This window comes from Hydra vulgaris, chromosome 06 (assembly GCF_038396675.1).
Source record: "Hydra vulgaris chromosome 06, alternate assembly HydraT2T_AEP".
NCBI lineage: Eukaryota > Metazoa > Cnidaria > Hydrozoa > Anthoathecata > Hydridae > Hydra > Hydra vulgaris.
In genome coordinates, this window is record NC_088925.1 from 58,013,951 (window position 1) to 58,040,106 (window position 26,156).

General features: G+C 29.4%; 2 protein-coding genes across 4 annotated transcripts; one reads left to right on the top strand and one right to left on the bottom strand.

The window, feature by feature from the left end:
• Positions 1-1,895: 1,895 nt before the first annotated feature.
• LOC136082019 (chitooligosaccharidolytic beta-N-acetylglucosaminidase-like) lies at positions 1,896-7,554 on the top strand. Its single transcript, XM_065800547.1, has 5 exons — positions 1,896-2,171; positions 3,035-4,244; positions 4,368-4,613; positions 6,229-6,375; positions 7,203-7,554. The coding sequence occupies exons 1-5, from the start codon at positions 2,104-2,106 to the stop codon at positions 7,401-7,403; spliced, it is 1,872 nt and encodes a 623-aa protein (XP_065656619.1). The 5' UTR covers positions 1,896-2,103; the 3' UTR covers positions 7,404-7,554.
• Positions 7,555-17,822: 10,268 nt separating this feature from the next.
• On the bottom strand, positions 17,823-22,825 carry LOC136082021 (uncharacterized). Of its 3 annotated transcripts, none has more exons than XR_010639344.1 (3): positions 21,713-22,825; positions 18,812-21,542; positions 17,823-18,282 (listed from the first exon to the last, which is right to left on the bottom strand). XR_010639344.1 is itself a non-coding variant. In XM_065800548.1 (2 exons), exons 1-2 carry the CDS (start codon positions 21,804-21,806, stop codon positions 20,923-20,925), a joined length of 714 nt encoding a protein of 237 aa, XP_065656620.1. In that variant the 5' UTR covers positions 21,807-22,825; the 3' UTR covers positions 18,336-20,922. The 3 variants fall into 3 exon arrangements, 1 of the variants encoding a protein (XP_065656620.1); XR_010639343.1 differs by having other exon boundaries at positions 18,600-21,542; XM_065800548.1 differs by lacking the exon at positions 17,823-18,282 and having other exon boundaries at positions 18,336-21,542.
• Between the last annotated feature and the right edge of the window lie 3,331 nt (positions 22,826-26,156).

Below are 26,156 nucleotides of genomic sequence, written 5' to 3' on the forward strand. Positions count from 1 at the left end.
ATTGATTGACCGCACACGTTAGTCATGGTAGGCCACACAATTAATCACATATATGCTACACAAAGTGTAGCATATATGTGATTATTGATTATATTGATTGTCTTCTTCTAGCCCCGGTCATGTAATTATTTTTTAATAAGTTACGACTGTAAATTTTTTTTTATCGGCAAAGTGTAAATAAATAATAAATAAAATAATAAAAAAAGATTGCAGTTAGGTGATTAACGGAGTCGCCCAGTTACGTAGACATGGGAGATATGATAATAAAAATAGATTGTACATGGTATGGTTGAATAAAAAATTAAAAGCATCAGAAAATATGAAATGAGTGGCAAGACTTTTGTAAAGTAGAAGAATAAAGTATAGATGCTTAAGGGGCACGGAGAGAAACAACAAACGTATTAGAGTCTCTGTGTTGAGATCATATGCAACAAAGATCAAATATTTAATTTACTTATATTAGTGACTGCTGATGTCTACAGGTGTGACGATGTAGCGATTTAATATGTTCCGTTCGGTCGTCTAAAACGAGGCAATCACATTCGATCTTAGAGTTGTCTGGTATTAGACGATCACATTCGTAATCGAATGGAAATCCATTCGACTGCGCCTGAAAATTTAATACTCAGTTAAACTGTTGTTCTTTTTTTTTATTTTAGGTGCCCTAAAAAGCCCTCACGGTCTTAAAAAAAATTAAACTAAATTAAAAAAAAAAAGTGTTACAAATTTTCTAGAAACTGTGGATTTTATAACTTTTTCAAAGTCAAATAAAAAATTAACAAACATTCCTTGGTTATGCATAAGATTTTAATCAAGTACCACATATCTTTGTATACCATATACTTTTACATACCATATTCTTTAATAATTTAAATTAGAAAAGTGAGGCATTATTGGTAAGCTTCCTTTTGGGATAAACTTTTTCCGTTTAAATCATCGCCAATGTGTTCTTTTAGGAGAAACAATGTCAGATTGGGTTGCTGTCGCTGCGGTTTTACTTCGGGTTCTGTTTTAGGACCTAATTTGTTTGTTATATATGTTAATGATTTGTCTGAAAACAAAAATAATGTTTGTAAAATGTATGTTTATAGCACAAAGATGCTTACCGGAATTAAAGACGAATAAGACTGTGAACGACTCCAGAGTGATATTGATTGGATTACACAAGGGACAAAAATATAAATGTTAGGTACAGCATACTTTAGGGAATTCTAATTTACCATTAATTGATTACTATACAATTGACCTTAACACAACCAGAGATTTAACATCAGGTTACATCAACTGAACAAGATTTAGGTATAATATGTGATCTTAAATTCCACAAGCAAATACAAAAGTATCATACAAAGCTAATCGAATGCTTGGAATTCTCAAGAAGAGAAATTAGATTTAGAGTACGCAATAAAAGCATGATCCTATATTTAAAACAATATCAAAAATTTAGAGAAAATTTAAAAACGTGCTTTAAATGTGCCGTACAACCTTGGTAACCTTAACTACTCTAATTGTCGCTCTGCCTTTAAATGCTCATCACTAAAGTAATTTGGAATATAACTAAATTAAGATAAAAACTCCAAAGTTACTATAGCTCATTCTTCGGCGTTAAACGACGTGGCCTGCAATAGATCTTTACCCAAAGATGAAAGCGCTGTTTTCTAAACTTAGATCTTATAGCGTCCGATTTGAATTTATCAGAGCTGAAGTTGGAGCTGGAGGTATAGAGGTTATTAAGTGTAACATCTATACTTGATACACTTTTTGAGTGTATTATTTAGATTTCCGAGTTTGTTTTTTTTTAGTTTTTTTTTACAAAAACAAATCAAATATTTTATTAGCAATTTTCAAGATTAACGGGTGTGTATCAAATACTTAAATTGTTTGCACAACAAAGTATATTTACAACTGTACTGGTTGTTTGCACAACAATGTATATTTGCAAGTTTCCTTCAACTTTGCTATTGTGTTTTTTACAACTGTAAATTTATTGCAAATTGCAAACCTTTGCATCATAATTTCATTAATAGTATAACTTAAAGTTATTTTAATGCTCAAGAGGGTTTTTTAAATATTGCACTGAACCATTTTGGAGCGATTCTAACAATGATTGGAGTAGGTGTTTTGCTTTGGCTCATACTTGCTACAACCGATGCACAGCAAAAGTGTTCCAGGTAAATCTTTTGTTTAACAACCAATAATTTAAATTTTTATACTTCAATATATTTTCCTGGAAGAATTAGTTTTGTTAAGAAAATAATGAAATATTTTAACAGATAACAACATAAAAGCTTAATATATTTTGAATGCTTAGTTTAAGAAAGTTGTTTGAAATAATTTAGTTTAAGTAAATTAAACCATGTTAGTTAAGTTTTAAGTAAGTTAGGTCATGCAAGTCCGTTAGATTGTTAAATAGTAGCAGTTAAGTAATTTTCGCCGTTTAAAAGTTCAGTTGAAAAATATTATGTGTTAAGTTTAGTTTAAGTTAATTTTTCTTTTGGACAAAGCATTTTTAAACCTAGAAGATATTTTAATATCTTCTATTTTATCCCTCAAGTACATTTGCATACCTGCAAATCAAGTGCCATCAAGTTGCGCTTTCTCGATTGTTTGTGGTCAATCAATATTGAGCATTTTTGGCACCCGAAACGACGTTTATGCTATTATTTTAAAACCGTAGTTCTGACTTGAGTGAACACTTAAGTGAAAAAAAAAAAATGAACGACATCATTGACTGAAGTTTTTATTGACTGTTTATAAGAAAAACTTTTACAAAAGGAATTGTTTTTTTTATAAACGGGCGGGAACCCATACGGGAGCGAACTGGCGAGAACCCGGGTATCCGTTCGTTCGTTCGACGGCATTTTTACGTTTTTCAACAGCCCTAGTTACTTACCAGTGATCATCAAGACGCATGGTGTTATATTAATTATAAGCCAGTAATATTAGTTACTATTTAGTAATAAACTTAATAATGTGATATTTATTATTAATTTATGATATAGCGTTTGAATGTAAAATAGTTTCTTTGCTTTAGAAAAAACTCTGTCTGGACTTGGGTTTGCCAGAAATATACGTGTGTGAAGGTGGATTCTGAACCATTTGAAAGCACCGTTGAACTTGATACCTGTAAGTTGACATGCGGTTCAAGTTCTATGCTCTTTCCGAAACCATCTGGCAAAGCAACATTTGGAAATGAAACAGTTCCATTCTTTCCTACTAAAATTTTTCTTAACAAAATGTTTTGCGCATCAAAAGTATGTGATCCGACTACTACTTTTTATGTTAATGCAGCTTTTAATAGATTTCAAAATCAAATTCAGGAGACTTATACTCGGTTGAGCAAAGTTCCAACCATTGCTAATGATGTCAACACTTGCATTGACGAAACAAAGAATCGACAATTTTCAGTTACCATAAATATAAAGTCAAAATACGAACGTTTAACATTGGAAACAGATGAAAGTTATTCTCTTTTTATCACATCTTCAAGTAAACAGATTGACGCAGTGATTACTGCAAAAACTTTTTTTGGTGCACGTCATGGCCTTGAAACAATAAGTCAACTTACTGCTTACCTTCGATCCCATAATTCAATGCAAGTTGTGAACAATGTAAACATTGTTGACGACAAACCTGCATATAAATATAGAGGACTTATGTTAGACACCAGCAGAAACTACTTTTCTGTTGACAGTATATTGCGTTTAATTACAGCTATGTCTTATAACAAGATGAACACACTTCATTGGCATATTACTGATACGCACAGTTTTCCGATCGAAATCAAGTCTGTACCACAACTTCTTCAGTATGGCTCCTATAGCCCAACGCGTATTTATACTCACTCAGATGTACGTAAAATAGTTGACCATGCAGCAGTTCACGGTGTCAGAGTTTTGCCAGAGTTTGATCAACCCGCACATTGCGGTGAAGGATGGGAATGGGGTCCTAAAGCTGGACTTGGCAATTTAGCAGTGTGCGTTGACAAAGAACCCTGGCAAAAGTACTGCGTTGAACCACCTTGTGGACAGTTGAATCCTACAAACAATCATTTGTATAATGTACTTGGAAAAATTTATAAAGAGTATTTCGACTTGTTTAACCCAGATATTTTCCATGCTGGTGGAGATGAGATTAACATAAATTGTTGGAATACAACGTCAGAAATAACTGATTGGTTACATAAGAATTACAAAGGAGTTGGGGAAAATGAGTTTATGAAAATGTGGGGAATGTTTCTACAGGTAAGAAAAATTAAATACGAACCAAAAAATTTTCTCAATAGGTAATAAATAAGTCATAAGCGTATAACAGTTATTGATCTTAAATGTACTTTTTAACTGTTAAGAAATTGAGAAATGCTTTAGAAATCATCTCAAAAGATTTTCGAAGCCAATGCAAATAAAGAGCTTCCATTAATTCTGTGGACTAGTAAAATGACGTCAATAAAGTATTTAAATAAATATATGGATCCAAATAAACACATCGTTCAAATTTGGACAGCATCGACTGATAATGAGCTCAAATCAATTGTTGAAAGCGGATTTAAAACAATATTTTCTACTTATGATACATTATACCTGGATTGTGGTTACGGAAACTGGTTAGTCGAGGTAAGCTAAAGTTGGTGCCCTTTTTTTTAACATTAATTATAATAAATTTCAAATTTTTTCGAAATGGTTGAAGTTTGTTACTCAGTTATTATGTAAAACCTTTAAACGTTTTACGTTTTAAGTAGTAGCTTGTATAACTGTAAAACTGTTTACAAATATTTACTGTGAACTATTTCAAGACATTCTTACAATTTTTTATTGAAAATTTCTTTTGAAGGGTAGACGTAACAGATATTTTAATAATCTTACTTAAGGAATAGAGCAAATAAAATATCTTGTTTGTTATCCTTATAAATCTTTTAACAATCTTTTTACAAATCTTTTGTAATTTACAAGTATTGATGGTTTTCCCCACAAAAAATAATTAAACATTTTAAATGTTTTTATTTCAATAAAAACATTACGCCTAAAGTCTACAATAACCATAGAATAGCCATGCGTGTTATGCGTGTTATGCGTGTCTTTTCAAAATAAGTTTACTTTTAATAGCAACTTAAGCCTTTATAAAAACTTTTAGTTCATAGAGAAAGTTAAGGTGGTAGTTGTTCTTCTGCTACCTTGTTTGTTACTTTAGTTCAAGAAACTGGATTATTGGTTTTTTGTTTGTGTCTAGGAGCAACTTTCGCAGCTTCTTTTTGCTTTCTAGACTGAAACCACAGCTTCCTTGACCACATCATTGGTAACCACTACCAATTCATAAGAGTGATTGGTGATGGCAATAAATATGATGATTTTATAATCAAAGTTTTTCGTGTTCTTTTTATGCCTTAAATTTTAGTATAAATTTTATCTTTTTAAAAAATTTGTGATATATAAGGATCTAAAATATATTTTCATTCAACAATGAAAAGTTAATTTTATGACAACTTTTTCCATAATAACTTTTTTCAAAAAAATTTTTTCATACCATTTTTTGTCAATAAAACTTTTCCATGATATTTTTTGTCAATAAAACTGTTCTATGATATTTTTTTTCAATAAAATTTTTCAATGTTATTTTTTTTTCAATAAAATTTTTCATGCATATTTTAAAAAGTACAATCATTTTTATTATTTTAATGCTGAAAGTAAAATGGAGAAATTTTATTATCAAAAAAAAAATGTTTTTAAAAAAATTTCAAAAATAAGTAATTTTCAAAGGACTCTTTTGATAGTTTATTACACTACTGGTGAACTCAATTTACTCCATGAGGTAAAAAGAGATTACAGTCCATACTTTATTTTAACCTTGAAATATTCTTTCCAGCAAGCTCAAAAAGTGTTAAACTTGACGTATTTTTTACATGCTCAAAAAATTTTTATATATTCTAGACACCTCATCAGTGACATTTCATACGTGACATTTCGTCGATGAAGTGTCGCTCCAGTGACACTTCATTGATAACATTTAAACAGTGATATTTCATCAGAAATATTTCATCAGTGACACTTCATCATTGACATTTCATCAGTGACATTTTATTAGTTACACTTTGTTAGTGACATTTCATCAGCGATCACATATAAATGATAAAGGTTATTGCTAAAATATTTTGTTAAAGTTTTTATTAGAATAGAAAAATAGCATGAAAGCTATTAAATATGATAGATAAAAGCATGGTTTTTATATTTTCAGGGTAACAACTGGTGTTCACCATACAAAGATTGGAAACTTTTATACGGTAACGATCCTGTTAGGATACTTAAATCATTCAACGTCAGAGTGACAGATAAAATAAAAGACAGTATATTGGGTCAAGAGTCTGCGATGTGGTCTGAACAGGTATTACAGTTACTTATTTTATGTGTTTGTTTCATTCAAAGGCGCTACACTATTCACTTTAATAACTATGTAGTTTAATTGTTTGGTTATATATGGTTTGGTTCCCAATCGACATGTTGGAATCTATATGTAGCTAGCATCCAACTTTTATTCTTAGCTGAACATTATTTTAACTTTTTTTTTCATCTAAATTATTTTAAATAAAAAAAAAAAAGCTAAAGCAAGATTCCCAAATTAAATTATGATTCCCGTAAATGTAATTTACAGTAGCTAGTTTTGTATACAAATAATGTAGAAGCAATATAAGTCAATTTACCTTAACTTAACCTGGTCGGAAAGCTCAACATGTTTTATGTGTTTTATTGTTTTATCAAAACCTATCATTCTATCAGTGCATTATTAATAGTTCCCGTGGCATATAATAAATGTGAAAAACCCTTACGAGTGGTATTTATTTTATTTATCTTGGATAGTATACTAGAAGTACATAAAGAACACCTAAATAAGGAAAAAAAGAACAACTTGGCGTTTGTTTTATACCTATTTTAAAAGATATAAGCTTTTTTCATTATTAATTATTTTATAAATATAAAGCAAATCTTTTTTTTGTTAGGAATTCTTCAACCAAATATTTTTTTATAATTTTATAGCAGGAGTTTGACTAATTTATACACATTTTGCTAAGAATATTATTAAGGAAGACTAAGTTCTTCTAAAACTCGGATTAATTTTAAAGGTAGGCTAAGTTTGTTTTATAAAACTATATTAGGAACGAATATTTTGTCAAATTATACATCAATACCAAAATACCATGTTTCTTTTTGTAGGTTGATGAATATACATCCGAGGGAAAAATATGGCCAAGAACAGCGGCACTTGCTGAACGACTTTGGACGAACCCAGCACACGATTGGCATGATGCTGAATATCGATTAATTTTTCACAGAGAAAGATTAGTTGAAAGAGGAATCCAAGCAGATGCTTTGCAACCTTTATGGTGTTTGCAAAATGCCGGCCATTGCTATTAAAACCCAAATATTCCAGGAGAACACTAATAAGTAAAACCACAGCGTCCCATCGTCTATAACTGTGTATTTTCATTTTTCATCTTTAAGTTAAAAAAGTTTATTAACTTTTACAAATATATATATATTTTATTCTTTTTTGATAAACAATAAACCTTTTTGTGTTATGTTGTCATCAGTGGCGTAGCTAGGTAACCAAGGGCCCTGGGGCAAATTAAAAAATGGGGCCCCACTGCTATGTAAACTGATTTGGTTTTATCAAACAAAAATATGAAATATACAAATAATTTTAAAATGCTAAGCTACTTAAACTCTTTTTTTGTGCACTTCAGGGCAGGTAACAAAAATATTAACAGTTTCGCAAAAGTATCAATAACTTCCAGGCTTGATGTGGTTTTGTTTTCAATTGCTATTAGCAATAAATTTCGGGGTCGAGTTTGGCCCATCTTATTTCTTAAATAATTTTTTATTATTTTTAATTTGCTAAATGACCTTTCAGCTGCTGCAGAAGTGACAGGAATTGTAAAGAATAATAATATTATTGTAAATGCTTCTGTTAGGTCTCATTCTAGCGCTCCATATTTGCTCAGTATTTCCTTACATAATTGGTGAACAGACCATGCTTGAGTTAGTTGAGGTAAAACTAGATGGTAAATATTAATAAATTGAAGTGAAAAACTAGGGCCTATTATACTGAATATTTTTTTTGGAATTCGTCACTCTTTTGTAATAAAGTTGCTTCATCAACATGTAATAAAAATATTGTTGTTAGAAAATCGAATATATGACAGACTCCAGTAATACCAATAAAACGTGTATCTAATTGAGATATTACTGTGTTTAGTACATTAGTGAAAATCTCAATTTTAAATACTTTTTCTCGGTTTATCAATCGGTGATCAGCAGCTAATTCATCAAAATGTTTTTTAACTTTTCTTTGCCTTTTTTCTTGAAAATGGGTATCAATACCATATATTCTTGCAGTTTTACTGGCTTTGCACTTGAATAATTCAAAATCATTTCTATAAATTTGCAACTTTGCTTTGGTCTCTGTCAAAAGTTTACTCACCTCGCCCAAATTGATGTCGCATTTTGGTAAAGTTTTGGATGCATAATTGATGTCGTTCAATACACTGTGCATAAACTCGCAAAGCAACATGAACTCGAAATTTAGCATTTTTGTTTTAATACTCTCTGCTTCACTACGCTCATCTTTATTAGGATTCTTTAGAACTATTTTTGATAATGCTTTGATAATATCAAAATAACAAAGTTTTATTGCAGATATCGTATTGACCCTACTAGACCATCGGATTTAGTTTTTTTAGAGTGGGATTTAGTTTTTTTTTTTTAGAGTGGGATTTAGTTTTTTTTTTTTTAGAGTGGGATTTAGTTTTTTTCGGTCGGATTTAGTTTTTTTAGAGTGGTGTTCGATTCGCTAGTGAATTTTGACAGTAGATTCCAACGTTTGATGCTGTTATTGAAAAAGTTATAAAAATATTGCAACGTTGCGAAAAAAACCTGTATTTTCACACAACCTCTAACAGCATCATTTATCACTAAATTTAAATTATTAGTGGCACAATGTACGTACTCTGCGTTAAGCTGGATATCCTTAATATGTTTTTTACACCATTATACACACCACTCATCACACTGACTCAATCATAGCCTTGCCACACATTTTTTTAAATCAATATTTTTGTCGATAAATAATGTTTTCACTTGGTTGACTAAATCTACTGCGCCATGTTTGATGGCTGCATAAAAGCCTAGAAACACTTCTTTTACTTCTATATCAATTGGCTGTCCATTTTCGAATCTGGTTATTACTGCATACCTTAAAACAATGCTTAGCTGATCTACCTTCGATATGTCCTGCGTCATATCCATTATGATTGCAAAAAACGGTGATGCTCTAATTTGTTCAAGCAGACGGGTTTCAAGTTTGTTTCCCAAGCTCTTAATCATTTCATTTTGAATTGTTACACTCAGATATCTTGTAGATCCTAAAAACATAAAAGAACACAGATCAAAAAAGTCCTGATATTAAACAGTTAATGATTATAAACAAAATAAAACGATAAAAAAACTTAGAAATAATTAGTTTTACCTTAGGGCATATCCAAAACTTACCGCAAAATGTTATCATATCGGGCGACAAGCTCTACAAAGGACAGAGAATTTCCGTGGTATCCTTCCTGACTTAAGTCTTCCTGATGTCCTCTCAAAGCCTAAAACCTTTTTGCTAGGGTAAGTATAATATAGAATAACCTTTGAAGAATCATTTTCCAAAATGATGTTTTTTTGCAAATTTCATTTTCAAGTTCCTTGTCAATAGTATTAGTATTGTATTTTCATACACAGCACATGCTTCCGAATAGCCACACGAACAACTGTGTTGTTTAATTCTTTCTGATAAATGTTTCCGATCTCGAATTCCCGTACACCAAACATTATTCCTTTGTGAAGCAAATAACCAGCAGGGTTGACAATAGACAGCGTCTAGAATTTTAGAATAACACAACCAAAAGCGATAAACTGGCCCATATTTAGAACACAAAACGTAGTACAATTTTGAAAAATACCTATTGTTCTGGTTGATGTCTGTTGGAAAAGGTCCTGAAGGCTGTAATTTAAAATTTCCCAAGTCATAAGAAGATTTGTGCTACACATTTTCGAAAAATGTAGAGGTCTGTGGTTCCCTCTACATTTTTCGAAAATATGTAGCACAAAATACCCTCCGCTCTTATGAGTGTCATGCAAACATGATCCCCATTTACATGATCGTCGGCGGAGGTATCTCCAACTGCAATAATTGTCGAATCTTCTTCAGTAGGCTTCTCAACCAACACTGCAGTTACCACATTATTTGAGTCACTATCAGTAGAAATATTTTGGCGAGATGTACTTGCAGAAGGCTGACTAAAAAACTTTTTGGGCAATTTTTGCTTACTATCTTCTCTTTCTTGGTGTTGTTTGCGTTTAAATGCACCACTGGGTTTCTTCTATTTATCCATAATTTAAGTTTTCTAATTTATTTAAACAATACAATATTAGATAATCTAATTATGTATTGTTTATACAATATATAATATAATAACATAATATAATAAGTGCTGGGCAACGATTAAAATTTTTAATTGCGACTAATCGCACGGTTTGGTGGTTTGCCAGCATTAAGAGTGTGTGCTGCTTTTAAGTGATACTTCAAACTTGAAGCACTATAATGACAAGAAAATTCAGCTTTGCAGTGGTTACAAATAGCTTTATTTCTATCAACACCACTGTCTGGAAATAGTTTAAAATAAAAATGCCGATTTAAGAGTTCTGTACCTTTTTCCATTTTTTCTGTATACACAAGATATTTTCTGTTTCAAATTAATCTACATTAAAAACAGAAAGTTGCACTTGAATCAAACAAACAAATAAAAAAATTTATGTCTTTACACGGTTTTTTGACAAAAGTTGCAAACAATTTACTAAAATTATTCGCTTTATTGTTAAAAAAATAACTTCGTGCAAGTTTAGAACGTTTTTGAATTTTTTTGACTGAATACGAATGTTTTTATCATTAAAACATTCTTTTTCAGTCAAAAACATTCAAAAACGTTCTAAAAATTGTATGAATGTTTTTGTTTTCAACAGTAGAAGAAATATACAAGTTGTATAATACAAATGCTCACAACAAATGCTTTCATTGGTTAAAGCGCGTGATGAGGACCACCCCAAGCAGCCAGTACCTTTCTGATTAACATCCCACCTCCCGATATAACCCAACCTGGTTCACCCAGGGTTTTGTGTGTGCATTCAGAAGCAATGAGCAACGGACTTTTAAAATAACAATAACAACAAATTAAAATTGCGTTAACGCGCGATAAAATAATTGTCGGCTTTAATTTATTAATGCATTAAGGCGATAATAACGCGTTAACTTGCCCAGCAGTAAATATAATATAATATATAATACTTAAACAAATACCTAATACAACCTACCCACTCGAGCACAATCTAATTTAGATTGTGCTCGAGTAGGTAGGTACTCACTGTTCACTGACGACGTTAAAAGTAATATAAAAGGAAAGAGAAATACACTGATGCGATACAAGTGTCGTTGGGAAATGGCGGACATATCACTATCCGTCAAATTGATAACACTGCAAACCTACAGAAAGAATATAAGGGAATTCCCTAGGCATAACTTTTGAATTTCTCTCAACTGAGTTGTCATGATTAAAGTGGGGTTGCAAGTTGCAACCTATCATATTTGTTTTGAAAATGGGAGAAATTTCCAAAATTTCAGTTCGATCGAGATTTCTGGTAAGGATTCAAGCGATCCCTGAGCTTGAAGGTCCCGGGGCACTGCCCCGCGTAGCTCCTAGGTTTGTAACAACTATGTAAACTTTGTAACAAATTTGTAACAACTATGCAATAATCACAATTTCAATATAACATATGTTTGTTTTTCTTAATATAATATATAATTTATTTTTTGACAACTAAGCTACTTGTTCAGCTCAATTCTAAACTATTCAAAAGTATTTTTGAATGTTCATGAGTGAGCGCGCGTTAGATGCGTAACCACGCAACAATCTATCGGAAGATAAATTCTTAAAGCTTATCATGCATGCAACTGATGCAATATATTCTTACTTCATACAAATTTGTGGCCAAAAATAATTTTAGAAAAATTACTTTTTTTCATAAAACTTTTATCTTCTTGTTATTATACAAGCAAACTAACTTACCTTGATAAAACATCGACGCTGCGTTTTGGAACAATATTACAAAAAAATAGATTTTAAAGGTTTTTATTTTAAGCAATAGTTAAAATAAATGATAATAAGTAAAGTAATAATTCGTAAAATAAAAAATAAAGGAAAATTTTCAAGGTTTTTGGGCCCAAATAACAGGTTTTAGGGTTAGGGAGGCCAACTTTTTGACATGTCATTAATTATATTATTCAATATTAATTATATTTTGTTAAAACATGAAGTAAGTTTATGACCTTTACAGATCTAACCTGTAAAACTGTGTTAAATTCCAAAAGGACAAAATGTATTTCTTAGTTTTTGTGTGACTAATGATCGGTCAGTGCACATTTTTCTGTTCTGTATTTTTTAACTCGATTACTTCCAACTGTTAAATAATATTTTTATGTTTCAAACTTAATTACTTTGGTCCTTAGCGGCGGGTTAAGATGCTTTTTAGTGTGTTGAACTTGTCTTAATCACATCTTGATAAGTAGCTTTCCTATGGTAAAAAAGCTGGAGGAAGATAAATCCCTTTGTCACTATACCTTTTTTTGGTTTCAAAAGAAAAATAATCATCTAAAAAGAACTTAAAGCTGCATGAAAAACGCAAAGGACTAGACTCTAAAAATACTTTTTAAGGTTATTTTTTTTATTAATAAAATATAATTGTAAAACATAATAGTAGAATATAGTTATACAACGTAGTTGTAAAACAAATTTTATAATATTATTAGATTTACTTTACATGTGTTCAAAATAATCTTTCTTAGTATTTTCCGAACAGCTCAATATTCCATTATGTAAATTACTAGTTCACTATTCCATTATATAAATTACTAGTTCACTATTCCATTATCTAAATTAATATTTCTGTTGTTTTCGATGATTCTGACACTTGTGGTTCAAGTTGCAATATTATTCCTTTTAAAATTAAAAAAAAGAAAAGCTAATACAAAATCTTTTAAGTACCATTAAAATATTCTTAAAATTATATTTTAAACAAGGAAAGAAAATATAATATAAGTAAATAAATATAAGTCTTTTTTAATTTATCCTCTATTCCTTTCTTTTTTTTAATTTCTTTTGTTAGTTTGAGAATAATTTAAAAATATATATAAATAAACAAATACAAAAATAAAACATAAAGATAACAAAAAAAAATAATAAAAACAGAATGCACACACTTACATATCAATACATACCAAACAACTAGGGGTATTTTTTACATACTATTTCAAGAATATATGGTATAAACTTTTTTACATCCTCAGTAATAAACAAACGATAAATTTAAATCGTGCAAAATTTTAGAATTGATATTTAATTTTATTTTTTTATATGTATATATATAAAATTAATATGTATACTCATAATTCAATAAATCAAATCATAAGAGTACTCTTATTTAACGCCTTAGAAGAAATTTAATTCATTGTCGTTTAGTAGAAGAATTTGCCAAAGTTTTGTTTTAAATTGGTTAAACGAAGATAGTGTTTTAAGATCGTCACTTAAAAGTGTATTCCATAATTTAGGTCCTCGATTTGTGATTGAGTATTTAGTGGCTGAATAATACATTGTTACCTAAACTATGCAAATATTGTTTGCAAATATTGGTTTTGGATTGACTGAAGTTATTTTTTGAGAATCTTGTGCTGCATATGATTTATTTTTTTAAATAATGAGTAAAAAAATGACAGTGCTGGTTTTTTATGAAGTTTAAACATAAATATATGAATTTGATAAAGATTTATTTTGAAAACGTTTAGTATATTGAGTTTACTAAAAAGTATTTTGGTATCGGAGATTCGACCTTTATTTTTAATAATCTTAATAGTTTGTTTTTGTTTGCAGAGAAGTTTATTTATTTTTTGTAACGTTTGTGCTGCACCAAACAATATTTGCATAGTTTAGGTAACAATGTATAAATGAAAGTTATATGTATTTCAAACAAGACTGATTTAAAAACTGTTTATCAAATTTCAAAAAATGTTGGTATACTGTATAAATACAGTATACCAACATTTTTTGAAATTTGATTCTCAGTTACATTTATATTTTTCATCTAGAATTACGCCCAAGAACTTTAACGATATTTCCCTTTTTATCAAGTTATTATCAATAAAAAAAATTCGGTAGGTTCAATGGAATATTTTTTTATTTTTAAAGCATGATGGAATAATGCGTATATAGTTTTAATAATGTTTAGGGATAGCTTATTGGATTTAAACCATTGGCTTAGTTTATCAAGTCCTTTGTTTACTGTTAAAAATAAAATACTAATATCTTCATTGGAGTAAAACAAGTTAGTATCATCGGTGAATAAAATTGAGTTTAAGATATTAGAAAACTTATTTAAATTGTTAATATAAACTAGAAATAAGGAGTCCTACTATTGAACCCTCGGGAACACCGCATGTTATAGTCGTATTGTTCGTTTTTCCACCTTCATATGAAATATATTGCTTACTGTTAAACAAATAACTTTTAAACCAAGCCAACTTTAATGTTCTTATATTGTAGGTTTTGAGTTTAAATATAAGAATTTTTCAAAATATGATCAATTGTATCAAAGTCTTTGCTTAGATATATATAAAAAACACTTAAAGTATACTTTTTTACATTAAACCCTTCAAATATATTATGTACAAGGTGTATGATTACGTGATGAGTAGAATTACTAAATTTGAAAACAAATTGTTTATTGTACAAAATATTATTTTTGTTTAACAAAAAATAAAGTCCATTATACACAATTTGTTCTAGAATTTTTGAAAAACATGTAAGAAATGAGATTAGCATGCACTCTTAGCAACAACCCGAATGCGAGCCGTTGTTACGCTACGAAGTTTAGCCGAGGACGCAACTGAATGCAGAAAAAAATGCAGGCAATATCTTGAACGATTACTCATTAGACAGTTTTATATATTGAATTTATCTTTAAAAGAAGGAGTTTTTCCGGAAAAGTTAAAAATCGCTAGAGTTGTCCCAATTTAAAAATCAGGTGATCTTTATGACGTCACTAATTATAGCTAAATCTTTAAAAAGAATTATTTGGTTTACTTTTAAAACTATGTTTTAGTAAATAATAAACAGTAAATTAGTATGAGTTTTGTCATATAGATTTTTATATTTATGTTGTAGAACTGTCAACAACAGATTACGTAACTATTGTCATAAATAAATTAAGAACAATCTAGTTATAATTTTCTATAACTGAAAAAGTTGCAAATAGTTTAGCCAACGGTGGTAAGAAGCCAGTTCCAGTTTCCATTGATATTTAGATTTGCATAAACCATTTTATGCAAATCTAAATATCAATGATTTGAAATATCAATGATAACTGCTTTGAAGTATAGCAAGATATTTTTTTTGTTGTTGTTGCAGTAAATTATCTTAAACAATTTTTTTTTAAACATCTTCACTTCCAACAAGTTCGCAAGCAACCACTATTAGAGTTGGAAGTTGCTGGATTAAGTTAAGTTACTGATACAGTTTAAAATATATTTTTGCACCTTGTTTAAAAGAGAAAGGGCATCATTCAAAGATCCACTTTAGATATGGCAACAGTATTTCATACGAGAATGAATTTGAGATTTACAGAGATAAAGAATAGACTTCGGAGTAAGAAAGTGGCGAGCACGATGAAGAGATGCAATCTTCTCCGATGCTAATTTTGCAATGGATTTGATTTAGGTTTCCAAGAACGATCGTAAGTTAAAGATAATTCTATAAGACAAAGGTAAATGACACTTCAAGTTAATTACCGTTTTTAAATATAGGAAGATTATTGAAGATTATTGCAATAATCATGAGTTTTATATGATTTAAAGTTCACCAACTATTTGAGAGCCCCCGGCTGTCGCTAAACTGAGATCCTTTTGAAGCTCTTATGCCCCACATACCACCCCCCATCTTGAATATAGATTAAACCGTGATCAGAAGCATCTAAGTGTGAATGTGGAGAAACTAAACACTGACTAGAATCAGATACAAGACATAAGTTGATTAGAGAAGGTAAAAATTTCAATCTGTTCAGACAGCAAATTAGACGCAAGTTGGACTTTACATACTCTTCAATGCTTGAATTTGAGTTGATATGAAGTATGTAAAAGACACTCTAGAAATTTTATCTAAGCCCGTAGAGGAGATATAAGCATTACAATTGATTAAGCCCCGCAAAAGGAGAAACCTGTTGTACCTCTGACCACTTTTTTATCCAGGCTATTGATCTATTTAAATTGTTCAAATATTGTGTTGTTATATATAGGTTATATAGGTTGTTAAATAGGTTGTTATATAGATTATATATGTTGTTATATAGGTTAGTAAACCCGGCCCCAGTAATGAAAAGCATGATGGTTCTAGATATTGAGAAACTTAACACATTGCAGATATTAATTTTTATGTATAAGTATAAAAACAATCTTCTACCAAGAGTTTTTTCAGATAACTTTCTTATATCATTTTCTGAAAAATATAATCTGCGTTCAAATACCAGGAACGACTATCAATTAGGAAAAATTAAATCACAGCAGTCAAGTTTTCTCATTACAAACTGTGATCCATCAATAATCGTTTCCAAAATAAAAATATTAAAGACCTAAAAAGCATTTCATTGTTTAAACAACAAACTAAAATGCATATCCTTAATGCCTGACATATATATTATAGTTTACAGTATTTGTTTTCAGATTTTTTTGTATTTTTTCTTTTTATTTATCTTTTATTTTTTTATTTTTCTTATGTGTTTTTATTTTATTTATTTTTCTTTTTTTTTTATGTTTTCAATTTTTTACGCACACACAAAAAAAAAAAAAAAATGAGTTTTGCTTTATTAAAATTTTATTTTTCTTTAAAATTTAAAATGTTTTTTTATTTTTATTTCAATGAGTGACTAAAGGGTCTCTATGAAAATGTTGTGACGATAAATGCATCATCCCTACCTTCTTTGAGTCCCTGACTGATTATAACAGTATATATATATATTATAAATTAAAAAGATTAAAAACGTTTTTTATAAAGGTTTTTTATGTTTACGATGTTACTTATTTTATATGAAAAACTGTAATATTGTTTAATCAGCGAAATAAAAGTTAATTTGCGAAATAAAACTATAATTTGTGTAAAAAACATGCTTTACATTTTTATTTTATTCGATCAAGAAGTTTTTTTAACGTATTCAAAAGTTATTAAAGTGGTTGATTTTAAAACATTTACGTTGCACTTTTAACCAAAGTGTATTGATCCTTTGAATCACGGTTTGTAGATTTGGGGTCCTATTATCGATGAAATACCCTATGAAAGTCCTTTTAGGTGGTAATTGTGTATACAAATTGTAGCATAAAATGAGCAATTTCAAAATCCTGCATTAATATCCAACAGACTTATTTGACATTTAAGTTTTTATCTAAAAGTGTTCTCAAAATGTTGAAACATTCGAGCTGAATAATCTTTGTCAGTCAGAACCATAGATAAAGTATAATTACTTTTTTAAAAAAGTTCCAAATATAGAAACGTATTCTTTGTTTGAAAGTTTAATTGACGCGGCAAAATTGCTTAAAATTTTTTTATTTTATTATAAAATTCTATGTGTTACTTAAAATTAAATTAATCTGAAAAATTTTCACAATAAACTAGGAAAAAACACAAAATTTTAGTTTCACTGAAATACTTTTTTTTAATTTACATTAGTTGAACAATTGCAAAATTTGATCGCGGCGTGCATCTTTTTGAACTTCATCTTTAGTGTCGTATCTAACTTGAAAGGACAAAGCTGTGGAAGGTATTGCTGAAAAGTTTTCTACATCATCTCCCACTTTTATACACATGTTGTGAATCATACAAGCACATACGATTAGTTTTTCCTTATTTTCCACTTTACGAAATCGAATTCGAATTTGTAGACAGTAAAACCTTTGTTTCAAAATCCCAAAACATCGCTCGATGAAGTTTCTAGTTTTTTGATGTGCATCATTGAACCCACGCTTGGAAGCTGTTTGGTTGTCGTTGTAAGGTTTGATGAGCCAATTATTACAGTTATAGCCTTGATCACCTAAGATAACTACACCTGGAAAAATTTGCTCACCTCAAACTTCAAAAGCGTCCCAAAGTGTTGATTCACGTAACACCTAAAATGTTTGAAAAAACAATCTAAATTTTTCAAACTAGCTAGTTATTATTGTAATAAATATTCTAAAGGTGAATAGGCAGTGTAAATTATATAATATATTTGTAGAGCATATATTTGTTTCTTAGGTTTTAACATTTTTTAAAACAAAATATTTTTTGATATTTTGACAGACCAGATTTAGATAAGAAAGTCTTTGTATGACTTAATATGCTACGCTAGTTTTTTACTTGGATGTTTATTTTTTTAAATATTGTTATTTAGATAATTGATGAATTAACTCAAATTCATTTATTACAAATTCAGTAAAATTAAAACCTTCCCGAGAATCATGTCATTGCCCAGGGCCATTAGCGTAAACGTAACAAATAAACAAATCTGGGCCACAAACGCAAAGAACATTCAAGGAATGGAACTAGTGGCGAATAAAGAATGCATCTTCATCTTTCAATGGAGGGATGATTAGTATGTGACTTCCGTCAATGCAACCACACACACACTTTAAATCTGTGCCACAGTGTAGAACTTACTGGGTAGGCTGTCAACAGGATCAGGCCAATGAACAATTTCCTCTCATCGACGAAACAAACTGTGCTGGACTGCATAAACTGCTCGATGGCCAGTGTCTTTTCCAACACCATGGCTGTCTCGCTCAACATGATAGAATGATGCAGTTCCTGAAATTTAGAAAACCAATTTTTAAACAATTTTAAATACTATTGGGAAAATATCATATTTGAGCTATACAAATGAGGAATATTTTTAAACACACAAAACTAGCTTTACTGATACTAAAAACAAAAATTAAAATTGTTGAAATGTTTGCAGCCTTTCCAGAAATAATAAATTAAATTTATATAAGCACCTTGAAACTTACTTATTCAGTACAAAAATTTAAACTTGTAAAGTCAAGTCATCATTAAAAAAATAATAAAATATACCTAGAAAATGTAGAAATTTTTTAATTTGATCTCGTGGGCAGTGTTGTTTATATAATTTCTATTTCCATTTTTACTTAGTTCTTGTAGCATCGATTTAATTTCTAATTTTAATTTTACTTGTTTTGAATCAGTTCTTATGGAATTAATTTCAGTTCAGTTCTTATGATTTCAATCTTTTTAGTTCTTATTTCAGTTACTAATTCAGGTCATATTTTACTTGTATCAAATTTTCCAGCAATTAGTTGTCCTAACTGCACATTTTTTTGAAAAAATTAAAGTGTGGTCTTGAAGTGTACAAATTTGGATAACTTGTACTATTTGCATTCATTTAAAAAAAAAATCTTATGGCACCTTCCGGGGCCTTAAAAAAAAAACTTACCCTACCCCGGGTAAAGTTGGCGCAAACTATAAAAAAGATTATAAACGTATTTTGTAAGTAAAAATTAATAAAAATACTTTGCAGATAAACGCAATTCGTGAACTTACCCCCAATCATTATTTCAAGAAATAATGTAGTACATAATTTTTAAGAAAAATATTTAAACAATATTTTAATTATTAAACAATCTAAATAAGCATACAAATAGTCATAGAATAGTCATTCAATGATTCAGTTGAGTTATAATAAGATTTTTTTCGAAATTGAAAGAAGTATAATTGTAATTATACTTCTTATAATTATAATTATAATTGTAATTATACTTCTGGTTGAAGTATAATTACAAGTTTTTGTTCAGTTTCATAAAAATTCTCATCTCTCTAATGACTTTTCATTCAATTGCGGAAAAAATCCTTTCTACAAACGCCTGTGGTGCTGGGGCGGACAGTAAATCTTCTGCCGAAATTGCAATCTTGCTATACTTGTTTTTTTTTTGTTTCCAAAAGAGCAGGCCGTTACTTGGCAGCGCTTCATCACCGCTTATGTTTGCCAAATACCTTGACAGCTGACTTGCAACAGTGAGATTGTCTTGGTTATAAATTTTTCCTTCCTTTGAAAATATTTTATTTAACAAGAACTTATAGCGTTTTATGGCAGCAGATTTACATTCACTTATTATAAACATCATTGCTGCATGGAACAAGGTGCCCATTTCCGATATGAGGATAAAGACAGCAACTGTTGGATCTAACAAATATGCAGCAGACGGAAGAGGATTAAACGTATCTGATTCTGGCTGCAGAATTGATTGAAACCGTTGACGTAGATCTCCAAGAAGATTTGCTGTCAAAGACATGTTGGTAGGATACTCTTGTAGAAGGCAATCCAAATTGTAAAGACTAATAACTGTAACAATTGTAATGACTAATAATTGTCATTGATTTACGTCTCTTTTTTTCATGCTGTTATGATGTGATTTAAAAGGCAGGATATAGTCCGCGTTATTAGTAAACCTAATTTAAAGACTATAAACCTTGTCTTGTTTTTTAATGGTAATGGCTAATAAACTTTTACAACTTATTACCATTTTCGATTTTTTAGTTTAAATAAGGTAAGACACAATTTTATAGATTTAATAAATTTCCAAAAATAGTTCCTAAATAATAATGACATAAATAATAAACTAATATGCACCAATTTCTGTAAGAACTTTATTCACCGATGTCTTTATTTTCGACAGCCAGTTAATCATCTGATATGTACTGTTCCATTTTGAGGTGCACTCAGTAATCACAGACTTCCCACACTTGTCAATTAGTTTCTAAATTGCCGCACTTGATTTCCTATTTCTTGATACAACTTGTATCGTTTCTAAGATGGCTGCACTATAATGTTCAGAAATTGATTTTATGAGAAGCTGGAGTGTGTACGCCATACAGGGCATTCGACGATTTGGAATATGATCCTGCAGGGATAAATCAGTTTGTTCTGACTGAGACTGGATCTTTTCCTCATCAGTTTCATGTTCAAACTTGTCAGATTCAAACTCATAAGATTCAGATTCGTCAGATTTCTTAGCTGCATAAACTTTCTGTAAGAGCCTGATGGCTCTAACCATATTAGACGCGATGTCTGAAACAATCAACATAACTTGATTTTCTTTAATACCCCACTGGTCAAGACATTTTTTTACACATTTGGCAAGCATCTCACCCGTGAGGGGATGTTGGAGTTCCATCAAATTTAGAAAAGTATGTCGTGTTTTATCAATGGTAGTGTCATAGAAATAAGCAGATATTCCAAGGAACGATGCTGTGAGACCCTTCTTTGTCCAACCATCAAGACAAATTGTTACTTTACGTGCATGGTTCATGAAGTCTTTCAGTTGTGCAGATTGTATAAGAAAACGTTCGTTTATCAGCATGTTTAATGTTGCAGACCCTGCAATACAAGATTTAAATCAGTTAAACTTTAATGCACATCAGTTAGTGTTGTTTGTTACTATAGTATTACATTAATGATACTATAAATACTAGTAAACATTTAAAAAGTGTTTAGCATTGAATGAATTTAAAACAATAATTTAAAAACTTAATTTTGTTAATTATTACCTGGCAATTTAAACTTTGGGTCAAGCGTTTTTATCATCTCTCGAATCGACGGCTGATCAAGCAATACCATTGGATAGCTGGTATTAACAATCATTTCAATCACGCAATTCTGACGCACTTAATATTCACTTGACTCCGTTGACCATGCAGTGGTTCGGTGTTCAAAGCACTTTCTTATTGTCTGGGTTTTTGTCTTTCCACTATTTTGGGAAGATGTAGAACTGATTTCATCAACTTTACGTTTCAAAAATATTTTTTCTGCATTTCGTTTTTTCATCCGTGTAATAATTGTGTGTGTCTTTATGTATTCTCTGAATACGCGCTACCAAGTTACTGGAATTTTTTCCGGCAGAGTTGCTCGACACGCACCCGCATTATTTATGTCCTCTACGAGACACGTGGATATGTCAGTTTTTTTATCGTAAACAAAGAATTTTAATACGGGACTGTCACGTTTCTTACCAGCCAACAACCTTTACAAACTCATTATTCTGTTAGTGATTGATTTTCAACTCTTAAGAATCATTAGATGTTTATTTTATAACAAAAGAACGCATTGAATTTATACTTAACGTACTGACAAGCACGTGATCAGTTTTGTGGTCCAATGATACATTCGATAATTATTCCTAATATCATCGTTTTGGTCAAACATGTGTGTCAATTTTAAAGCAAGTATATAAAATTTATAAGTTAATTGCCAAAAAAAAAATTATTGTATCAAAGTTTTTTTAATATTCAATAATTTTTGTTTGGCAATAATTCTTAATTCTATTCCTATTTTCGTTTTTTGATGTTTATATTCAATTCTATTTCAGCTTTCGCTCTTCAGATAATTCCTAATTTTATTTTTTATTCACGTTAACGAAATCAATTTACTTCTAGTTTTACTTCACGTTAATGAAAATATCACTGACACACACACACGCACACACACACGCACACACACACACATATCACTGCTCGAATTTTTGTTTCTCTGAGTTGGATGATGCAGGTCATCTTTGAGCATTTCTTCAAGGCTATCCAAAACTGAAACAGGGACTCGGTACCGCTCACAAAAAACAGATTTAGAGATATTTTCTTAAAACTTGCGTTCTTGAAACTATTTTATGTTTTAATATATATATATATATATATATATATATATATATATATATATATATATATATATATATATATATATATATATATATATATATATATATATATATTATATATATATATATATATATATATATATATATATATATATATATATATATATATATATATATATATATATATATATATTATATCATTGCAGTTTTACTAAAGAGTTAAACTTTGTTATTAGTAATTTGAAATCTAAGAACATACTGTTGAGAAAATACTGTTGGTTTTTACCTATCGAGGTGGTCTGTCAGTAAAACTTTTTTGAAAATCTAAGAAATTTTCAAGATAAGACTCTAACTCAGAACTTTCCATTTTACAAGGTTAATTTGCTTTATGATGTTATTTTTGATTGTAATTACTGCTAAATTTACTTTTAAATTTAAAAAAATCCATCTTGGGTTTAATTATAGCTTTACTTTCTTGTGGTATAAATTCTTGGCAACTTTGAATAATTTTGAATACAGTTCTGAAAAACCAAAAGCATAGTTTAATGACCTTACACAATACAAAATATTTAATTTTTGTATTATAATTTGTATTACTTTGAAGTGCACTCTGAAGTTACTCTAACAAGAAAACAAATCATTAAAAAATGCGTTATTCTTTGTCTAAGTATCTCTCTTAAGTATTTCTATTAACAAGCACTAAAGACACAAAGAGCTCAAAATTCTGCATAATAGAGAGTCTCTAAGATATTTCAAATTTAAAAAAAAATGCGTATATGTATTCTTCGCAAATTACTATTAGAAATTATTAAGAGACTTAGCATAATGTTCAATGTTGCAGTTTAAAAAAAATCTTTTGTTTTTAAAATAGCTTTATAGATTGCGAAAGTTCCCAACAAGTAAACCAATTAAAAAATATTAATTATTTTCAGTACTTTACTTATTTTCAATATATTCGATATATTTTTACATTTTCAACTTGATAAAATTCAATATAAATTACAATTGTACACACCTCTCGGGCAGTGTAAAATTGTAGTTTACATAATTGTAAAATTGTACACAAAAAATTTCCGTAAACTTTTTATTGGGCTGTGTAATTTTACAATGTCTACAATGTAGCTATATTGTAAAAATTTACATTGTAAATTCGCTTTATAGGATAGGGCCGTGGTGTAAGTGTGGTGAAACAAATGTTCAGTTTGAACTAATTAATTACAAATCAGTTCACCAACCACGTAATTTTGGTATTGGTGAGGGCGTAAGTATTTTTATCCACAACTCAATTAATTATAGTTAACGTAACGATCTCTGTGTGAATGAAATAGATTGTGAGTCATTATGCATTGAATTAAAAAATAAAAAAAACAAAAAACATAATTTTAAACGCGACATATAGACCACCATCAGGTAAAATAAAAAAATTTAAAACTCATCTTAAATCATTTATAACAGCTATCAATAAAACGCGAGATCATATCTTTTTGGCTGGAGATCTAAAAATTAACCTAAAAAAACAAGCTTCAAATAATAATGTAAAAAATTTTATAAACACTCTTCTTCAAAATAACTTAATTCCAACAATAAACAAACCAACTAGATTGACTAACAGCTCTTCTACACTTCTTGATAATAAAAAACTATTAACTTTCATAATAAGTAAGCAAGCGCAAACACCAAAGAAACTTGGAATGTAATTAAAGAAGTAATTGGCAAAAATGGTTATGCGAGAAACACTCTGCCAAAAAAATAACCGTTAATGAAAAAAATATTTATGATAAATCAATTATTGCTGAAAAAATAAACTTTTTTATTAATGCTGGTCTAAATTAAGCATCAAAAATTCCTCTGAATTCAACTTCATTTGAGTCTTATTTAAAAATTACGATAAAGTTATGGATGAACCTAATCTTAAATTAATTGAATTGCGAACCGCCTTTTATAATCTTAAAACTAACAAAAGTGCTGAATTTGATATAATTAATGTTAATGTTGTAAAATCCGTTTATGATATAATCGAACCTCTTTTGTTTCACTTCCTTAATCTTTTTTTTAAAACGAGTATTGTACCGGAAATATTAAAATTGCACGAATCACACCGGTTTTTAAGACTGCCGATGACTCTATTGTTTCTAATTATAGACCTATATCTATATTACCGTGTTTCTCAAATTTGCTTGAAAGAATAATGTACAACAACCTATTTAATTATTTACCAGAAAGCGATATGTTGTATTCAAAACAGTTTGGTTTCAAAAGAAAATGTTCCACTGAACATGCAGTGGTTAAAATAGCCAATCAAAAAACAAACGCATTATGTACTAACTACTTTACATTAGGAGTTTTTATTGATCTGTCAAAGGCTTTTGATACTGTAAACCATAACATACTAATGAAAAAACTTGAACATTATGGATTAAAAAATAATAACTTACTTTGGTTCAAATGCTATTTGACCAATAGAAAGCAATTCATCCAATATGAGCAAAAACAAACAATTCCATATATTTTAACTTGTGGTGTCTCTAAAGGCTCTCTTTATTATTTTTAGTATATATAAATGACTTAAATTTAGCAACACACTTCTTAAATTATATTCTTTTTGCAGATGACTCCAATTTTTTTTTATTCCCACAGAGATTAAAAATTTCCCACAGAAATTAAAACACTTTTTGAAACAGCTAACGTTTCAAAAAGTGTTTTAATATCTCTGTGGGAGTTGGCTAAGGTTAATGAATGGTTAATTAGTAATATACTGTCTGTAAATGTGGACAAAACCAAATTTATTTTATTTTATAAAGTAATTAAATTTAATAATATTCCTATTAAATTGCCAAATCTAATAATCAATATAGGTAACATTAAAAGAGAAACTTTAGTTAACTTTTTGGGCGTAATATTAGATGAACATTTACGTTGGAGTGATCATATAAAAAGCAATAAGAAAAAATTATCAAAAAATATTGCCATGATATACAGTGCTAAACCATTTCTAAATAATAAATCTTTAAAAAGTTTATATTTTACTCTCATTCATTGTTATTTGGTTTATTGTATTATTGTATGGGCAAGTACAAATCATACAAAATTAAAAAAGTTGTATAGTAAACAAAAGCATGCGAGCAGAATATTATTTGGAGCTGATAAATTTGTACCATGCGAGCCTCTTCTGCGTATACCCAGACGGCACATCTGGTTTTAATCTCGGAATTAAAACCCGTATAAACACGTGTTTGTTACGATCCAGGCGTAAACCAAAAACACGTAGATTTCACGGGAAGTTTAACTGGAGTTTTACACGTGTTTTCTATGGTTTCAAACACGAGTTTTTTTATGTTTTAAAT